This window comes from Condylura cristata, unplaced genomic scaffold (genome assembly GCF_000260355.1).
Source record: "Condylura cristata isolate star-nosed mole 26May11 unplaced genomic scaffold, ConCri1.0 scaffold00014, whole genome shotgun sequence".
In the NCBI taxonomy this organism is placed as follows: Eukaryota; Metazoa; Chordata; class Mammalia; order Eulipotyphla; family Talpidae; genus Condylura; species Condylura cristata.
This window is the reverse complement of record NW_004567115.1, coordinates 51,217,434-51,231,857: the sequence shown is the minus strand read 5'-3', so window position 1 is coordinate 51,231,857 and position 14,424 is coordinate 51,217,434. Positions and strand designations below refer to the sequence as shown.

Genomic DNA, 14,424 nt, shown 5'->3' with positions numbered 1-14,424 from the left:
GCCTCCTGGGCTGCCCTTGTGCCCACTGGTCTCCTCTCTGTGCCCACTTCCCTGGGCCTCCTGGGCTGCCCTTGTGCCCACTGGTCTCCTCTCTGCGCCCACTTCCCTGGGCCTCCTGGGCTGCCCTTGCCACCTCCTGTCTCTGCCTCCCGCAGGCGGGTGGGCGAGGGGCAGTATGGGGTAGTGAACGTCGTCACCGTTTTTTAGACTGCTGTGGTGTCTCTAGAACCTTCTTATGTCCCTCTAGCCTCTATCTGGGGCCTGCAGATAGGCTCTGCTGAGTGGGAGGGATGGAAGAGGGCAGAAGCATGGGGGGCCGACTGAGCCTCCAGACATTCCCTTCGCCCCACCCCTACTGCTCCGGCCTCGGCTTCCTGAGCCTGGGGGGCCATGCTGGCCGGGACTCTCCCCCTCTCCCAGGCCTGTGTGACCGAACACCCCTTCCCCGTGCAGGTGAGGGAAGACTGGAAGTACGTGGCCATGGTGATAGACAGGATCTTCCTCTGGCTGTTCATCATCGTCTGTGTCCTGGGGACCGTCGGGCTTTTCCTTCCTCCCTTCCTGGCCGGAATGATCTGACTTCACGCCTGCCCCTTGCAGCCATCTTTACGGTCTCTGTGGAGGCCCCATGGTGGCCTGGCCTTGGGAGATGCCCCTGGAGAACCCGCCTGACACGGACGCACTGCCTACGCGCCAGGACCTCAGGGTGCAGGGCGAAGAGAAGCAGGTCCATCGGGGATGAGTCTGTGGAGTGAGGGGTGCAGGTGTTGAGTGACAGGCCAAGCGGGTGGGCGGGGCCGGGGCCGAACAGTGGGCGGGGCCAGGTGGTGGGCGGGGCCAGGCAAAGGGGCAAAAACAGTGACTCTCAAGGGCAGGGAAGATGGAGAGGGTCCCCCCCGTCCCCGTGGGGTGGGATGGGAGGTTCTGGGTGGCATCTTGGACTGGGACAGCAGAAGCTGCCGGCAGGGTGGGCTGTGGGAGGAGGTGAGGAAGGCTTGTCTTGGATCTGGCCAGCAAAGGTGGCAGCCTGAGCCTGTGGTCCAGCAGTAAAGTGGGGTGGGCTCTCACAGAAGGGGCCTGGGGGTGGCCGGGCTGGCAAGGCAGGCCGGACCTTCTGGGGTGACAGCTGGTGGGTGCCAGTAGCTGGGCCCTCCCTTCCGTAGGACACTTCCAAGCCCCCAGGTGTCCCCTCACCTGCAGCCCAGCGCCCACCCTGCTGAAGACTGACTGGGCAGCAGCTGCCCCTGGAGGCCAGCCGCACCAGGGGCCTACCTGGGGGTCCCCTCGCTCCGCACATGAGGCTCAAGCTCGCGGGCAGCCCCCCCCCCCAGCGCAGCCCCGTGCTCCATCGTCGGCAGCTGGTCTGCGGCGAGGCTGGTCTGGGAGCGGAGGCCCCGCTGGCCCCTTCCCTGGCCACTCCACAGCCAGCACTGTGGGGCCACACTGGGCTCGGGGGGCCAAGGGGAGCTGGCTGCATTGCTCTGGAGCCTCCTCCCACCTGCTGGGGACCTTTGGGGCTGCTGCCCCCCACCGTGGACTCGAGCAACCCAGGAGCCTAGAGGAGCTGCTTCCCCAGGGGCGGCCTTTGCCGAGCCCCCAGGCCTGTGCAGGCCCCTGCAGGCCACAGCAGCCCCCAGTCCCCCAGGCCCCCCCCCCCCCCAGCTAACAGACACAGTGCTGGGCCAGTGGGGGTTCCCAGAAGGGGGACTGAGCAGGGCAAGCTCCCAGTTTCCTGTTGGCCTTTGGGGTACGCTCCTTCCAAATCCTCACGGGCCGGTCCCCAACAGACCCAGGGGAAACCCCCTGGCTGGGATACCCCAGTCCCACCTCAGCGCCTCAGTTCTCTCCAAAGACGCCCACACAGTGGCCCTTTTACGACTCTGGTCCTTCCCCTTTCCCATAAACGCAGCCCCCCCCCAGACTGGCCTGGCGCGGGGTGTCCTGCCTGTCACTTATTCATGTCTCCGTCCACTCTGCATGTCAGTAAAGAGACGAACGATAAGCCGCTTCCTCAGCCGTGTGCCCGCCTCAGTGTGTCCAGGCCAGCCAGGCCTCCGCGGCCCTGGCCACGTGGCTGCCAGCGGGGACTGTCCTGCATCCCTCTGGGGTCGCCTCGGCCCAGGGCAGTGGCCTGGGCCCCTCACCTGCAGCTGCCGTGGGCACAGGCGGATTCTCCCAAGGAGCAGCGCTGGCCCGGCTGCTCCACAAAGAGCACATCCGAGCAAACCGTAAAGCAAATGATACAATTTTATTCATCCACAAGTCAAATAGAAAGAAGGTAAAAGTGTTTTCCACCGTCACAAGAGAGGAAGGGCGTGGAGGAGGGGGCGGGGCCGGGGCGTGGAGGAGGAGTAAGAAAAGGGAAGCGAAGGGAGGGAGAAGAGGCCGAGGGGGGCTGGCTGTCCAGGGCGGGGCCTTTGGGCCTCACCGCTCCCCTCCTCCCGACCCATGTCCTGCGGATGATGGGGGTCCAGGGCTCCCACAGCTCACTCCTGGCTGTCTGAGGCTCCCCCCTACCCGGGGCACCCGCTGTCAGTCCAGACTACACTCATTAAATAAACTCCAATATACACTGTACAAGGAAGCCGGCCCGCCCTCCTCACCGCTGCCCGACCCCCAAGGAGGGGCCTGCATGGGCCCAGGAGGAGGGGTGGCTAGACCCCCAAATTGGCCCGCCACGTCCACGCATAAAGCCACTGGGTGCACCCCTGCACCCTCAATTGGTCAGGCCGGTGCGAGGGGGGTGTGGCCAGCAGATGGCTCCCCGGGAGCCCTCCGTCACCCCTGTTTCTACAGCCCTGAGTTCCCCTCTGTCTAGCTGCAGCCTGAGCAGCACAGTCTGGGGTTGAGGTGGGGACGGGGTCGTGCGAAGTGGCAAGGGCAGGACCCCTTGGGGACCCCCAGCAGACCCACATGTCCGGAGGCGAGGCGGGGGCGGGGCGGGCAGGGCTCGGCGGGCGGCAGGCAGGGCGAAGACGCAGGGGGTGCCCTTGTCACTCTGCAGGCGGGCGCGCCAGGTTGGCCAGGACCTTGGCCTGGTCCACGGCATCCAGAAGGTTCTTGGCGTCCACGGCCAGGGCGTGGGAGGCCGTGAGCATCTGCCGCTTGCACTCCTCGCTCAGGGAGGTCACCGCGTTTTGCTGGGCCAGTCGCATCTTATTGATGAGCTCGGCCAGGTCCTTGTTGAGCAGTTTCTGGGTCCCCTCAATCTGCCGGAAGTGAGCGCAGGGGAGGCTGGACCGGCTGGCTGCCGAGGCCACGCTCCGTGGGAAGCGAGGCTGCCGCGGCCTCCCGAGCCTCCCAGGGAAGGCAGCTGGGCTCATGCGCCAGGCTGGCAGCCTGGCCGGAGCCGGGCACTCACCTCCGTCCGGGAAGATGGCGGCAGGGAGGGCAGGAGGTCGTCCACGCTCCCAATGAGCTTCCGCAGGGTCATGCCCACATTCTGGGGAGAGGATGGGCAGTGACGGTCACCTCTGGCTTTTCTAAAGGCCACGTTTCCCTCACCAAGAACTCTCCTGGACCGTGCCTGCCTCCTGGAGTTGCCTGGCTCGAAATTCCCTTTGCCCACCTTGACTTAAAGGGAACCTCCTGGGACCGACAGAGGCCTGGCCCCTCCTGCTCCGTCCGAGGCCAGCAGGGCCGCTTCGGTGCCGTGCCCGCTGCCCACTCACCTTCACCACCCCCACGTACTCCTCGGGCGGCAGCTGAGTGAGGTCGTTCTTGAGCTCCAGCACCGCCCGCACCAGCTCTGTCACGTTGAGGTACACCAGGTCGTCCGTCCGGTCCAGGTTAGCCGTGGGCTGGATGGACTGGCGTGCGGAGAGGCGGAGGCAGGGTGAGGCACGCCGGGGGACCCACCTTTCTTTCTGGGCAGGCACCACCGGGGCCAGCTCCCCAGGCGAAGCGCCCCTGCGGCCCCAGAGCCCCGGGCCGGGCACTCCCTCCCTCTCTCCGTGTCCAGGCGTGGTCTCGTGGCCGAGTCTGCGGCCTTCTTACAGCCCACGGGAGCGGCCTCCCGCCAGGCCGTGATCGGCAGGGGCCCGGCGGCCGCCACGCCTCGCGGTGACTCGGACCTGCAGCCCGGGTGGGAACCACGGCTGCAGGAGTGAGGGGACAGGCTTGAGGCGGGACGGGGCCTCGCCCGCCGCCCTGGGGCGAGACCAGTGGTGTCCTTCCGCGGGGCTGGGCTCACGAGACAGGAGACTGGCCTTTCCCTGGCTTCTGTGGAGGGGCTTTGTGGCCTTGGGCCAAGCGAGGCCTGCTCCGGCCCTCGCCCGTAGCGGCTGCTGGGCTGGTCCTCAACGAGGCGCCGAGCCCCGCTCACGGGCTTGTCTCGGGGCCGGGCTCATCATCAGCTTCCGCAGAGCCAGTCCTTACCTGTGTTCCCAGCCTCGGTGGCTTCTGGGGGGGCCCCGTGAACTCCGCTGTGAGGGGAGACGGGGAAGGGGTTGCTCAGCAGCTCCTCCCTGCCCCCCCCGCCAGCCCTCTCCTCACTGCCAGACGACCCGGGAACAAAGCCTGATCCCAGGAGGATGGTGGGGAAACGGCCGCTCTGGTCCCCCCAGTCCTGCTGGGGCCCACTGGGGCCCACTGTCCAGAGAGAGGAGCCCAAGTCGCACGGGCAGGCGAGAGAAGATGGCGCTTCTCCCTGCCGCACGTCCTGCCTGGCACACGCTGGCCTCCCTGCTCGCACGGAGGGGCTCTGGGCTGTGGCCTCCGCCCTGGGCAGCAGAGCTGAGGGGACACGGGAGGCCCCGGGGTCAGCTCAGGCCTGTGGGGTCGAGAAGGCGAGTCGGCAGAACCTCACTGCTCACAGCCACTTTGCTGGGTGGGTCCCGTAGGGCTGCTGCCAGAGCTGGGGGAGCACGGCCCGGGTCGCCCTGTGCCCCCGCCCCTGGAGGGGTTCCCGGCCGCGCTTGTGCAGTCCCTGTGCCTCGGCTTCCATTTGTCAAAGGAGAGAGCCCGGCAGGACCATGCACCGGGGGCCGGGCTCCCGAGCCTGCCACGCCCGTGCGAGGGGCCTGGCGTCATCTCGGCTGTCTCGTGGGCTGCACCGCCGTGGCCACCCCTTGGCACCTGCCGGGCTGGGCGCTGTTACGTGGGGGTGGGTGCTGTTACGTGGGCTGGGCACTGTTACGTGAGGCCGGGCGCTATTACGTGGGGGTGGGTGCTGTTATGTGGGCTGGGCGCTGTTGCGTGGGCTGGGCGCTGTTACGTGGAGGTGGGCGCTGTTATGTGGCCCAGGAGCTGTTACGTGGGCCGGGCACTGTGACGTGGGCCGGGCGCTGTGTCGTGGGCCGGGAGCTGTTATATGGGCTGGGCCTGTTACGTGTGCAGGGTGCTGTTATGTGGGAGTGGGCACTGTTACGTGGGGGTGGGTGCTGTTACGTGGGCCGGGCACTGTTACGTGGGCCGGGCGCTGTGACGTGGGCCGGGCTGTTAAGGTCAGTGCCACATCCCCAGCTGCCCCCTCTGGGATGAAGATGAGGAGCCAGACTCTGCCGCCTCCCCCGCCCCACCTCGGGCAGGGGCTTCTGGAGAGCCCCCCTGTGCCCCCTGCCCGCCCTCCTCTCCCACCCCAGGGCCCTGAGGTGAGCCTCGCTGGGAGGCAGGCGGAGCTACTACAGCCTCCTCAAGTGTCTCCAGTGGGGGACAGCTGGGGCCCAGCACCTCCAAGTAAGTGTGTGGGGGGGTCAGGGCACAGACGGTCTGAGGCCGGACCCGGGACCCCGCAGCAGAGAGAGGAAAGAAACAGGGGCCTGGGCGGGGCGAGCAAGGAGGTGGGGCGCCACATGACCGAGGGCTCGCTCTGAACCCCCAAACTAAGCTTCTCTGCGTGTTCCGACTCGGGCCAGGGCAGGCGTGTCTGAAGCCGCAGGCCGACCCCGATGCCTGGCCAAGCGGGGACCCACGTGCATGCCGCGTGCAGAGTCCGGGGGTACTCACTGTAGCCGGCCTCCTTTTCTGGGGTCTGGGAGAAAGGAAGGAGAGGGCAGGTCACAAAGGCAGCCCTGGGGATCCTCCTCCCCTCTCCGACGCGCCCCCACTCCTCAACCTGCAGTTCGAGGCCCCAGGGGTGCTCCTGAGCCAGAGGGGCTGGGGGCTTCTGCCTCCCTGGTGCTGGGCAACGGCTGGGCGCCAGGGTGCCCAGCACGGGGGAGCTTGGGGAGGGAGGAGACTGGCCCCCAGAGGACAGGCAGAGGAGGTGGCAGCCCGAGGCCTGGAGCTGGGGTCCTGTCCCCCAAGGCTCCCCCACCAGGCCCTGACGCGAGACAGAGCAGTGACTTACCAGCGGGGACTTGTCATTCATGTAGACCATGGGGTCCTGGAGGGAGCGAGCAAAGCAGAGGTCTTAGGGTTCTGCGACAGAAAGCCCCGAGGATGCCGGGGGAGCAGCCCCGCCAGCTGGCAAGGGGGAGAGAGTGGGGAGGCACGAGGGTGCGGCAGCCCAGCCACCTCCCGCCAGCCTGCGGGCTGCTGCAGACACGCCCGGCTGCACCGCGCTCACCAGGGACTTCTCCTCCCGCCTCAGCCACTGGTAGTCCTCCACCATCTGCTTCTGCTGCTTGTCCAGAATCTGCCGCATCTTGGCCCTCTCGGCCTCCCACAGCTGCTGGGCCTCCTCGCGGCTGCTGGGCCGGACGAAGTCCTCCTCCTGGGGCGCAGCGGGGAGAGGAGAGGGCGCCCTGAGCCGCGTGCCCGCCGGCTGGGGGCGGGAGGAGCCCTGAGGCTCCCCCGGGAGCGTGGTCCTCCAGCCCACGGCCACGGGCGCGCACTGAGCCCAGGGCACAGCCTGCCGCGACAGCTGTGCCCTCAACGACTGCCCTTGTATTTTCTCTGCGGGCATCTCAGGGTCACTGTCACCTAATAAGCTGAGGACGGCAAAGCCGGCCCCTGGGAAGCGCTGGGTGCTGGCCTCGGCCCCGCGGCAGCCCACCTGGACGTTGTGGGCAGTGAAGCTGTCCAGCAAGGCGGGGCCTGGCTGGGGGCGCATGCACCCGCGAAGGCGCCTTTCTACGGAAACAGACCCCGCACTCAGACAACACCGTGCAGACTCATCAAGCTGAAAGACACGCGCACCGGGAGCTAGGAGGGGCAAGCGCCGAGAAGTACTGTGCTGGAGATGTGCAGAAATCTCCCCTTAGCTGTCTTAGCGCAGCCCGTCTCGTCGGACGCGGCCTTTGCCCTTACTCAGCTTGATTCCTTAAGCAAGAGCGGTGCGTCTCTTCTTATTACTCCCTGAGCCCTGCCCGGGGCTCACGCCCACAACTTCCCGCTCAGTCACTTCAAACGGTCTCGCTTGTGGCTGCTGCACGCGGTTGTGTGGCCTCCTGTGGGTCACTGGCGGCTGGGCGCCCCCAGAGCGCCGGGGGAGACCTTTCCCTGGCATCCAGCTCAGCAGGGCGATGCATGACCTCACCAGCCGCTTGCACACATGCTGTCTACTTTACTCTCTCCTGCTTGGGTGAGTCATCATCTCGGATGGGCCTCTAGAAGGAGGCCCCACGAACTGTCCAAAACACAGTTGCTCCAGCCACGCAGCTTATGTAGTTCAAAATAGTCACACTGGGGTTTTTCCATGTATCCATGAGCTTCAGTTGCTGCTCTCAACTTCTAACAGACTCCCCTCACCAGTCAGACTCCGGGCTGAGAGATTCTCGGCTCAGTCACCTACTCAGCCACTGTTTATGCAGCAACTGCTATTTCGCAACCAGGGCCAGGTGCCGGAGACTAGGATGGTGGACAGGGCCGTGTCCTGTTGTCCATGAGCTACATGAACAAGAGCAGGCCCGGGGTTCTCAGCCTCGGCGCTGCTGCTGTTTCAGGTCTGACGCTTCCTCGCGGGGGGGTGGGGGGGGCGGCTCCCCTGCCTATTGCAGGATGCTCAGCAGCAGCTGTGGCTGCCATCTTGGCTGCCAGGCGCTTTTACGCCTCCCCTGTTGTAGCAAAAGTGCCTCTAGTCACCCCCAGTGTCCCCTCAAAATCATCTTGTTTGAGAGGAGCTGCACTAGACCTCATTTTAAGAAAAAAAAAAATCCAAATGTAAGAGTATTTTATAAGTATAAGCTTGGTAGGAATAGAATAAGCTACTTTTTTATTTTATTTATTTACGTGGAGGGTGGTGCTCTCCCTGGGGGTATTTTAGTCCTAGAAACAGTCCCAGCTGAACATCACCACCTACATACACAGTGGCCTGGCCACTGGGGCCACTGACCAGCAGGCATCAGACATTCTGAATAAAGAGCTAGGACTTGCCAGGCCTGAGAAAGGTGGACGGTCCAAGGCTGAGTGAGCCCAGGAGTCACCGGGGCCCAGAAACCGCCGCGCTGTGAATGCTGAAGGCAGGTCCTGACACAGCCACCTCACCTGTCCTGGTACCATCACACCCAGTGTCTCGCCACAAGCGGCAGGTCTGTTCCTGCGCCTTCCGATTTAATAGTAAGGCTCAAGGGCAAACGAGATTAAAAACATTGACTTGGCGTAAGTCTTACAGGGCTTACTTGCCTGAAACGTAGCTCAGCGATTCTTAGCAGGCAATTGCTACACACTCTTCAGAGGAACCGGGCCCTTGTGTTTTAAAACGACTCTCCCAAGCTGGCCACCTCCATCCTCTGGCTACCCCATCCTGCCAGCCCGTCCCCTTGTTCCATCTTCCTCATTGCACTCAACCTGCCCCACACCTCCCTTCGGCTTCCCGACACTCGGTCTTGGCTCGGTCTCGCCTCCGCCTCTCCCACCCCCTGCATCTGAGTTTCTTCCTGTCCAAACCTTTCTCCTCCTCTGAGGCCCAGCTGAATAAAAAAAGCTGGAACGCAGAGTCGTTTCCCCTCTAAAATCCGGTGCACCTTTGCCTATCTCTTTGATCCACTCACCCCTCCTGGTTTGCATTCTAGTAAATGTGCACCTGGCCTGCTCCTTCTGGCGGGCGGGAAGCTCACTGAAGGCAGAACCAACCGGTTCTCTTTTCAGCACCGAGGTCAGCGCCTAGCCAGCCTCAAGGCTAGTGAGCAAATTTTATGACTATTTTAAACCCCAATTGTGAGGATTTCAAGAGGGAGACTGAAGCCATCTTGACTCTGGGTTGGCAACCCACAGGTTCCCAGATGAGTCAGGCAAGAATTAGTCAGTAGGAAATTGTTTTTGCTGGAAATCTATCCCTGATTTCGCTAGATGCTTTCAAATACTTTGCAGGGAGTCTATTCCACCTTTTCAATCTTCTGCATGGAAGAGACCTTTCAGTGCTTCTGGTATAGATGCACCATAAAATGGGGTTTATGCCTTTAACTTTATTTTTTTTTTGGTTTATTTAAAGAAATGCTCATTATGTTCTTTTAGGCAGACTTTCCTTCTGGCAAGTATTTCTAAGCCCCTGCCACAAAAGGCCTTTTTCCCTCCTGCAGTCTGTCTTTATGGAACTGAACTAAGTCCTGATGGGGCTGCAGGGCACAGACAAAGGCAAAGCCACCCCTCCAATGTGCAAAATAGCTTCTTTTTAAAAGGATACAATTTAAAGCAAAACTCACTAAAATTCAATTAATTATGAATAAAGAGTCAAAGGCAGGGGGGTGGAGGAGCAGAACACTGCCTAAATTATAGTGCATACTTGAAAGTGAAGCGTTATTATTATTAAGTCTGTGCTAAGATAGAATTGGTTAAATTAATATAAAAGAGAAAAATGAGAAAGGTCAGCAGAAAATTTATTCCCCCACAATGGGGCCTGCTCCCTGTGGTCCCTCTGTGTATCTTACTCATTTTGGAGTCCTACTGAATTGAGAATAGTGACACAGAATAGAACAACACACTGTGTCATGTTTTCTGCACCTGCTGTGGGAAACGTACTTTCCCCCCAAATTTGAGTCCCATATACTGAGTCTGAAGCATCACGCATGTATGCAGAGTATACAGGTTGTTTAGAGTCTGAATAATAAGGATGTTAGTGTGTTTTGTCAACACCAAGAGTCAGGTTAGTGAAACAGGTCAAGCGTTCGTGGTCACCGACCACAGGGGCTATTTGCACTGAAAGGGGTCAGTGGACATCTCGTCACAAGCAAAAACACCTTCAAAGAAAACAAGGCTTCACGACTGGACTCGACAGACTCGAGGAAGCTGGTGACAGAGGTGACCAGGGAGGGTGGCTGAGCCCCCCGTGGCCCCCAAGCTGCCTCCATACAGCAACTCGTACAGAAGCAGCAGGCACAGCTGTCACAGGGAAGCATTTCCCTTGACTGGGGAGAGACTGAGCAACCAGACAACGAGGCGGGAATGGCGGAGCGGAGCCAGCCCCCCGCACTGGGCTCGGCCGCCCGCTGCACCTGCCCCACAGGACACCTGGGGCTCAGGAAAGGCGACGCCACGTCCTTCAGCACTAAGGGCAGGGGCAGCCCAGAGCCCGAGTCCAGGGAGCAGCGGAGCGGAGCGGAGCTGGCTGGAGCCCCAGGCTGCTGTGTTTGCATGGGAGAGGCTGTCACGGAGCCCCGGTGGCCTGGCCGACACACACAAGCGAAGAGAGCACCTCCTGAGCTCGAGGCGCGGGGTCCTGCGGCCCCCGGACCCCTCCCTCCAGCAGCTTCTTCGGTGCAGGCGGGGACCCGGCATGCAGAGTCCTTACCCGCATGCTGTGGCGCTTGAAGACATTGTGCCGGTGGAGAGGCGGGGTGTGCAGCGAGTTTACGGGAGATGGGTACTCCATAGGGCTGGTGAGCGTAGGTGAGCTGGCACACAGACCCTCAGGGACCTATTCAGGAGAAGCAGAGAAGCACCAGGCACAGGGACAAGGCCAGAAGGTGGACAATTAGCGGCCACAAACATGCGCACAAAGAAACAATACTTGAACACTACGGGAGGACCCGCACGAGGCCTCCGGAGCTGACAAAGAGCGCGGCGGGCGTGTTGCTGGGGACACACACGGCTCTCGGCTGCGAGCTGGCGCTGTCCTAGGGGCTGGGGAGAAGCATCCCCCCAGCATGAGGGGTCACCCGTGGGACTGTCCTACAGGGAACACGTCTCCCGCAGGGTCCTCGGGAAAGACCTGTCCCTCGCAGGTTTACGTCGTGTTGCAAGTGGCCAGGTGTGGTTCGCCTACAGAGACGTGCCTGCCTATGAACGTTACTTGCGGACTATTTTAGACATCCCAAATAGGCGCGTTTCCCTTGAGGGGCAGGGCTTCTGTCCCCTGCACCCTCGTGCCAACGGGTGACGCGGTACTTCCGAAATTCTATAATCACCTAAATGAATGGTGAGCCAAGAAATTAAAGACGTCTCTGTCTGCTCGGGCTTGTTCTGACCCAGGACGTTCCTTGGGGAGAAAGGGATGACCAGGAACACCACCTCCCTGTAAACGCTACCCAATCAGCGGGCTGTTTCTGAGGGTCGAGACGCTCGGTGATCACGGCGCTCTGAGCTCAGGGCCAGGGCCCGCTGCCTGAGGTGCGAGACGAGGTCGGACTGCAGCTCTGGGGGGGCGGGGCGGCAGGGCTGGGGCCCCACCTGGCTGGGGTGCTGGCGGGTCTGCTCGAGTGTGTGTCACTGAGCACTCTGAGTTCAAGTTGTTTTTTTTTGGTACCAAGGAAGAGCTGATGCAGGCCACGCCCGGCACCCAAGGGCAGCAGGAGGCTGTTCCGGGAAGGACGGAGGGACGGAGGCCTCGCGACACTGTCTCGTGCGCTTACCTGGAACTGCAGCTTGGGCGCCAGCAGGTTGGTTTGTGGAGGGGGCCTGAACTTGGGCCGGCTGGGCTGGAGAGAGAAACCAGAGGTGACCCGCCTTGCCTCTCCTGGGGGCGAGGGCCGCTCACCCAGGGAACCAGGTCGGAGGGGGCTTGTTACGAAGGATGGAGAGAGGAGGGTCAGGGCATCGCTCAGCAATTCCGCGTCTACGTGTCAAGCGCGGCACAGGGGGGAGAGGGAAGCCTCACTGCCCTCCTGGTGTCCTTGGGGCCCACGGTCGCTAATTGGAGGGCCCCCGGCAGCGTGTGGCTTCCCTAGATGTGGGAGCCCCTGCCAAGTCAGTAGCGAGACTCACAGAAGTGGGGGGTCATGGGAAAGACACCTGAGCTGGGCCCAGGCCAGCGGGCGCTGAGGAAGGGCCCTGGGCCGGGCAGCTGTGCGATGGGAGTGTGGGGACCCTCCATCCACAGGGTGAAGCCCTACCCTCCAGTGGGATGGCATTCGGGGGTGAACCCCTCGGTTTAGGTGAAGCCATGAAGGTGGGACCCCGGGCTGGGGTTAGTGTCTTCCAAGAAGAGACCCGGAGGCCCTTGCTGTCCCCCGGGGGCGGACTCAGGAGCGGGTGCCGTCTGGAAGCCAGGAGAGGCCCCTGCCCGCAGTGACTGCCGATATATTGATCGGGGACTCCCTCGCCTCTGGAGCCCCTTGGCTTAGGTCACCCAGTCTCTGGGGCTTTGATGTGGCAGCCTGAGCAGGCTCATTCGGGCGCCTTTCTTCAGAGTGGCCTAGTGCGGGGCCCTGGCCTCAAGTCCAGAGGTGCCTCAGGGCACATGGACGTGGGGGCTGGGCCTAGACCACTCACCCCCACCCCTGCTCACGGCTCCCAGGCGATCTGTATTTGCCTAAAACACACCGAGAAGTGCCTGCCTTGCAAGGGACATGTCCCCAGGGGCGATTCTCTGCCTCAAAGACCCCAAAGGCACGTGCTCTCTTGCCAGGGCACCGAGGTGATGGGGTGGGGGAGCTCTGGCTGTGAGCGGCTGGGCTGGGGCAGTGTGTGTGTCTGAGTGTGTGCAGGAGGGGAGCGGGCGGTGGGTGACTGCCAGGAGGGTGCCAGGGGTTGCAGCTCCGGTGAGCGTCACGGGCCCACAACACAGGGCTAACCTTGGGTGGCGGCTCCTGGTAGACTATGGGCTCCAAGATTTTGGGGGGTCGGTAGCGCGTGTTCCTCTCCTGCTCTATGGCGATGTCTTTCTCCATCTGGTAAATGTCACTGCTCAGGAGTCAGGTCAGAGAAGGTGAGAAACAAGGTCAACGGTGCTCCCTGGAGCTCATCCCTCCATTCAAGGGGACTCGAGACCCCTTTCCTTTGCAGAGGAAACCTGGGAAGACCCTCTGAGAGAGCCTGGGGCTGCAGCACCCCCCATGGAGGCTCACAGGAAGCAGTGCAAAGCTGGAAAGCCCTTGGGAGCCAGTCCCCGCCCAGTGGGCAGCGACCACTGGGCCTCCCCGCCCCGCCCTGCCCCGTCCGCCATGCCACCCCGCGCGGCCCCGACTGAGCTCTGACGCCCCGGCCAGCTGCACGACCAAGGCCCGTGCTCTACTGGGCCTGTTTTCATGAAACTTCCACCGGGGCACGCAGCCATGTTCAGGGGAGAGGCGGTGCACTCACTCCCGGGGTAGCTGGGGGGTGCATCTCGTCTCCCTTACCCCACCCAGGTGCAGGCCAGCCTGGGACGATGGACCCCCAGGACGCCGGAAAGCCGGCCGGGCCCCTGAGTCCGCACGCTCTTGCATACGGGCACCCACCGGCTCACAGACCACCTGCGCTGGCCGAGACGCCCAGGCCCAGGCCGAGCCGCTCCCGCCCGGGCATGGGGCCAGCAGCGAGCCCAGTGGACAGCCTGCCCCGGAAATGCCCAGCAGGCCAGGCCCGCCGCCTGTCCTACCAGTCCCCGCGCAGGGCCAGCTCAGGCGCCAGTCACTTCCCTGGTCCTTAGTTGTTTACTGTCTGGCGCCTGCTTGACAGAAATCCAATAGTTTATGTCCCTTAAATTGCTCCTTTAGCCATTTTGGAAGTAAAGGAGTCCAGGCTGAAGGCAGCGACGCCCCAGGCCGGTTTCATGAAACACCTTGGGCTCGAGTCTCGGCGTCCAGGGCCTGCCGACCTGTCGGGGGGACTCACTGCCTGAGTGGGGCTCGGGGCTGTGTTGTCAAGTGCACAGGCACAGTTAGATTTCCTACGGGTCCTCGAACCCACCGCACAGCTCACTGTGTCTCGCCGGCTGGGGGACTCGGAACGTGTAAGCACCGCTCCGTGGAGACCTCGACATTTAACGAACTTCTCACTCCAAAGACTGGGAGGGACGCTTCCAATTCTTTCTTCACCCCAACGAGGGCTGTCAGACGGTGTGACTGGGGCCCTGGGGTCTTGGGGTGACCTTCCCCTCACACCCGAACAGCTCCTGGCCACCCATGGCAAGTGGACAGGTACCTGGAATCTCTCCCCCCAAATAACACCCCTCGCCGCTCCCCAGGGTTCTTGAACCCCCAGAATGACTCATGAATGAACGATCACCCCAGGGGCTTCTCAAGTAGCGCCTTCCAAATAGTTTTCTTTTGAAATCCTCTGGCTTTTCAAATCTCCTCTACGGAGGGAACTAGAACGAGCTGGGGAGTCAAGGGGCCCTTTACGCTGGCGATCTCCCGGGCCGACTGGGGCCCCTTCCCCTACGGACGGATGCAGGGTCATTTCCAC

The 14,424-nt window shown here is 62.7% G+C and overlaps 2 protein-coding genes across 4 annotated transcripts in view; one reads left to right on the top strand and one right to left on the bottom strand.

The window, feature by feature from the left end:
* Positions 1-636, top strand: part of CHRNA2 (cholinergic receptor, nicotinic, alpha 2 (neuronal)) — a 6,965-nt gene extending 6,329 nt beyond the window's left edge. For all 3 annotated transcript variants that reach the window (XM_012724818.1, XM_004682421.2, XM_004682422.2), the window contains one exon: positions 454-636. In XM_012724818.1, the coding sequence (XP_012580272.1) occupies positions 454-579 (126 nt within the window). In that variant the 3' untranslated portion in view covers positions 580-636. The remainder of the gene's footprint in view (positions 1-453) is intronic.
* Positions 637-2,247: 1,611 nt separating this feature from the next.
* PTK2B (protein tyrosine kinase 2 beta) overlaps positions 2,248-14,424 on the bottom strand; it is a 103,427-nt gene continuing 91,250 nt past the window's right edge. Inside the window, 11 exon segments of the mRNA XM_012724802.1 lie at positions 2,248-3,209; positions 3,362-3,442; positions 3,672-3,809; positions 4,378-4,424; positions 5,947-5,971; positions 6,290-6,325; positions 6,509-6,655; positions 10,610-10,735; positions 11,670-11,735; positions 12,831-12,990; positions 13,548-13,557. Of these exon segments, the coding sequence (XP_012580256.1) occupies positions 2,994-3,209; positions 3,362-3,442; positions 3,672-3,809; positions 4,378-4,424; positions 5,947-5,971; positions 6,290-6,325; positions 6,509-6,655; positions 10,610-10,735; positions 11,670-11,735; positions 12,831-12,990; positions 13,548-13,557 (1,052 nt within the window). The 3' untranslated portion in view covers positions 2,248-2,993.